This window comes from Henckelia pumila, chromosome 3 (genome assembly GCF_033568475.1).
Source record: "Henckelia pumila isolate YLH828 chromosome 3, ASM3356847v2, whole genome shotgun sequence".
Taxonomy (NCBI): domain Eukaryota; kingdom Viridiplantae; phylum Streptophyta; class Magnoliopsida; order Lamiales; family Gesneriaceae; genus Henckelia; species Henckelia pumila.
This window is the reverse complement of record NC_133122.1, coordinates 132085203-132090219: the sequence shown is the minus strand read 5'-3', so window position 1 is coordinate 132090219 and position 5017 is coordinate 132085203. Positions and strand designations below refer to the sequence as shown.

Sequence of the window (5017 nt, the reverse complement as noted above, 5' to 3'; positions counted from 1 at the left end):
ACGATGTTAGTTAGGTACACATGCTTCGAAAATATATCAAATGGTTATTTGTCTGGAATATTGTTTTTTTTATCATTTATGCTATCAAATTTCATTTTAAGTTCGCTTGCATTTTTGTGTGTGGCAATTGTAGTTTTTTTTTCCCGACCTGACACAGTGCTGTTTTGACATTGTTGTATATATTGTCATATCAGTACTTTCAATGAAAATCATTAAAATTTTTAAAATTAAAAAATTAAAAAACTAAAACTGAAATTTGATAATATTGAAGACCAAAATCGAAAAACGATAAAATTATTTCAGAACTAAAAATGCAGCTTTCACGTTATTTGCCCGAAAAGTTTAGGAGGGAATTAATTACGAAGAATCTAGAACCCACCAAAGGTAAAAGGATATATAAATAAATCCAGTAAAGAGTTGAAAGTATTAAATATTGGAGGATTGATATATTCTTATTCCATGTCATTCAACTTGTTCTTAGTCTCTAATAACGCGTAGCAATGAAGACTTTACGCGCCATTTTTCCTTTGTTAATAAATTCCCAACATCAGTAACCAACTGAATTACCAGCTTCATTGTCTTGCATATTAAGCATATACATATATATATATATAACAGCCAGACAAATCCCAAGAATCTCTAAGGTTTCTTTGCACAAAATATTCATCTAATTTCAAATTTCATCGACAAGGAAGAGATACCGGTTCACTCCTAAACTATCCTAAATCGCCCGAGTTAGATTCCATAAATCTTATCTCCAATGGCCACAGTTGCCAGAGTAGTAGGTAAATTAAACATTATGCGTTACATTGTTTCATAATTGCCAGAATAGTGGATTTAAAAAAATATTAGTACTTGGAGCAGGCTACAACTTCAATTTTGTCCTCGAAAAATAACTTTTGTAAACATATTTCCTCATGTACAGTTCTCCTGTGGGTGGATATATTGGCTTCTTACGCGATATATGTAATGATGGCGTACTTAACCAACGTTTGGGATTTTAGCTTCACCAAAGCCGCGGCGATTGTGAATGTCTTTTGGGGTTTCGTTCTGGTGTCGCCATTGTTTTTGACATACATAGTTGACACCATATTGGGAAATTACTGGATGGTTCTCATCTCCAGCGTAGCTTACAGCGTGGTAAATATAACATAAAAAGAATCAAATCTTTGCATCCTTTTTGCGGGACTAATTTGTAACAAGTTGTGTATGATTCTTGAATTCAGGGATTAGGACTTTTGGCCATGTCGACACCACCAGTGCTGGCAAATTCAATGGGGAACTGCAAAGAATACAAGCCTGAGTGCATCGGCCATGGCCAAGAAATACTGTTCTACATAGCAATGCCCTTGATTGCTTTCGGGATGGCTGGCCACATGACTTCTTTTAACGATTTTTTAGGCGAACAACTTGGAGGAGAAGAGAACAATCCTGTTGATGATATCACATTTTGTAAGTTCTCTACCAGTGTTGTAGTGATTAGTATCACCACCTTCGTCGCTGTCATTGGGCTCCCTTATATCAAGCCTTGGTCAATTCGATTCGGGATTCCTGCTATATGTACTCTGTTTGCCACTGTCTTGTTCTTCAGTGGTTCGCGTTCTTACGCTTATCATAGGCCACAAGGAAGCCCCATGACAGCGTTCTTTCGAGTGTTTGTTGCGGCAGTTTTGAAACGGTTTCATCAATCCCCGAGAGATCCTAGGGACCTGTATGAGTTCAGTGGTCTAAGATTTTACAGGGCTCCTCATACAAAAGGCTTAAGGTTTCTCTCATTTTAGTGAATATAAATTCTTACATCTTTTCCAGTCAGAGACTGTGGTTCATTCATCTCATTAATTCTTCATATAAATGCAGGTGCTTGGATAAGGCAGCTATTGTGGTGCCAACAGAACCTAGAGAAGAACAAGAAAACAAGATATGGAGACTTTGCACGGTGACAGAAGTTGAAGAAACAAAAGTCCTCATTCGAATGATTCCAGTGTGGATGACATTCATAATATGTGGTGTTGTTTCTGCCATTGGATTCACCTTCTTCGTCGAGCAACTTGAGCACCTCAATCCCAAAGTCGGCCGCCTCAAGGTTCCCATTGTAGTTCTCTTGTGGTTTTTCGAGCAAGCCCAGAAACAGTTAGCTAAACTCTACGTCAAATTCGCAGAACGCATGGATCAGAAATTAGGATTAGGAAAGCTTGCTCCTCTCATCGGAATTTCTATATCGATGATAATCGCGATTCTTTGCTGCGTAACAGCAGCCAAAGTGGAGAAGCGAAGGCTTGGAGTGGTACAAAGGCATGGTTTGATCGATAAAACGGACGAAAGGATCCCAATGACCATGTTCTGGCTGCTTCCACAGTTTGTTCTTCTTGGACTATTTACTGGGATCTTCCATTTCAGCGCGGTTTCCTTCTTCCTCGGTCAATCCCTGGTTTTAACTAGAAGATACTTGCCTTTATTCATCAATGGTGTGTTTGGTGCAGGGATTCTTGGTAGTGTTCTTTCGGTTTTCGTCGTGGGAAAAGTGAGTGAGAGGGGAGGGAAGATGAATTGGTTTCAAAAGAGTCTGAATGCGAGCAGAATAGACAAGTATTATTGGACCTTGTCTTGGTTGATGGCTATAGATTTTGTCGTATATTTAGTGGTCGCAGTGTTCTACACATACAAGGAATTGGAGCTGGAAGCACAACGCCCGGATCCAAATTTTGGTGGCTTTGCTAGGCCGTTTGACGACGATTTAGGTAGTGTTTTGTAAAGTTTTTAGGAAGCACACTTCTCATCTTTTTCTTAACAAAATTTTATTAAAAAAAACTGATAAGTGTTTTCTAAAAACTCTCCCAAACACTACCTAATAATGCTTATGCTGCTGCTGCTGTCCAATTTGTTTGTATTGTAGTAAAGCTCAAGTTCGAAATTAAATAGTTCTCGTTTTTATGAATAATGATGCGTCTTATTCCATTATTAAACCACATGTACATAACTTATCTTGTCATGTCGCGAGTATCCACATTGTTCTTGAAAGCTTAGAAACACATTTTTAAGAATACCAAAACTCAAGAATACAGAATATTCCAAAAACAAGTATATAATCTATTAATTATAAACAGATGTGGAAGCATAGTAATTGAAATATTATGCAACATCTGATGATATGATAAAAATCATATCATATATTTATTTATATTTTAGAGATATATCATAATATTGTATGGATATGCATAGATTGTAGACTTATCAATAAAATTATATATGGACTAGGACTCTCTTCCTATAAATAAGGGGGTCTCAAAACCTTATTACAATATGTTTTTACATGTTTTCTACACGCTTTTCTTACACATCTTATTTATGTCTTTTACATGTCTTTCACATATTTTCTATCGCTACAATTTTCCTACTTTTTCTATTGAATCCTATACTGATTTGAGCGTCAGAGTGACTTCGCCCATCTTTCATATTTTTTTTGATACACAGAAATATTTGGGATCATTCAACTCGGTTTATTGAAGAAATTGGTTCGTTGATTATCGGTTCAAGGTAATTTATTTGATGCAGATCGAAATTTTTGAACGCATCGGAATATTGTTTCGGCTTCTCAAAATAACTTAGAGTCTCGTCTAATTCTACCTCGTCTGGATGGAGTAAATGAGAGAGATCAGGTTGATACTTCCGCAGCATAGAAACATGAAAAACATCATGTATATCCGACAAAGCTGGAGGAAAAGGTAATCTTTAGGCAAGATCACCTATCTTCTCAAGAATCTCATAAGGACCGATAAATCTCGGAGACAACTTTTCTCTCTTGCCAAATCTGACAGTTCCTCTGAAAGGAGAAATCTTCAAAAATACTCTGTCTCCCTGCTCAAAATATAGAGTTCTACGCCTGACATTCGCATACTTGACCTATCGATCTTGAGTTGTCTTCATTCTCTTCTGAATAAGCCTCACTTTATATGTCATCACTCGGATCATATCTAACTCAATATCAGGTGCCTTTGAGATGTCATCCCAGTAGAGATGATATCTGCACTTCTTGCCGTACAATGCTTCAAATGGAGCCATCTGATACTCGTCTGATAGTTGTTATTATACGATAACTCCATAAGTGGTAGGGAATCTTGCCAGCTAATGCCAAAATCTAGCACTACAGCTCTAAGCATATCCTCAAGTGACTGGATAGCCCACTCTGACTGTCCGTCTGCCTGAGGATGATATGTTGTACTTAGGTGTAATCGAGTACCTAGAGCTTGCTGTAGACTGTGCCAAAAATGAGATGTAAATCTAGGGTCTCGATCTGAAACGATGGATTTAGGCACACCATGTAATCTTACCACTTCTCTGACGTAAATCTCTGTTGTCTGATCATGTTTGTACGTCATCTTGTACGGAATAAAACATGCTGATTTCGTTAATGTGTCAATAACTACCCAAATGACATCGTAACCTCTGGATGAATGTGGTAGTTTCGTAACAAAATCCTTGGAAATATGATCTCATTTCCAATCTGGAATCGACAAGATATGCAATAGACCACCAGGTTTCTTTCTTTCGGCCTTCACCTGTTGGCAATTCAAACATCGAGACACAAATTCTGTGACATCAGATTTCATCTGTTTCCACCAATACTAATTTTTCAAATCATTGTATATCTTTCAGCCACCAGGATGAATACTGAATCTACTGCAATGAAATTCTTTCAAAACCTGCTGTCTCAAATCTAAAACATCTAGCACAACAATTCTGTTATTCACAAACAAAACACCATAATCACGAACCTGATATTCTGACTGATTCCCTGATCTTGCCCTCTCAACTGAATTCTGCATATTCAAATCTGATTTCAGCGTTTCTTTAATTCTTATCAACAAGTCTGGCTCATCTTTCATAGCACAAACTCTAATAGGCCGCATATCTGTCTCAAATACTAATCCATAAATACAACAATCTTCTACCAATCTAGATACAGCTATCGTAGATAAGGATAAAAACATATCTTTCTACTGATAAAGGCATCTGCAGC

At 37.2% G+C, this 5017-nt stretch overlaps 1 protein-coding gene across 2 annotated transcripts; it reads left to right on the top strand.

Moving 5' to 3' along the window:
• The first annotated feature begins 585 nt into the window (after positions 1–585).
• On the top strand, positions 586–2961 carry LOC140891943 (protein NRT1/ PTR FAMILY 5.5-like). Of its 2 annotated transcripts, XM_073300652.1 has the most exons (5): positions 586–785; positions 926–1140; positions 1227–1765; positions 1858–2401; positions 2481–2660. In XM_073300652.1, exons 1-5 carry the CDS (start codon positions 761–763, stop codon positions 2523–2525), a joined length of 1368 nt encoding a protein of 455 aa, XP_073156753.1. In that variant the 5' UTR covers positions 586–760; the 3' UTR covers positions 2526–2660. The 2 variants fall into 2 exon arrangements, with proteins under 2 accessions (XP_073156753.1, XP_073156751.1); XM_073300650.1 differs by having other exon boundaries at positions 1858–2961.
• The last annotated feature ends 2056 nt before the right edge of the window (positions 2962–5017 follow it).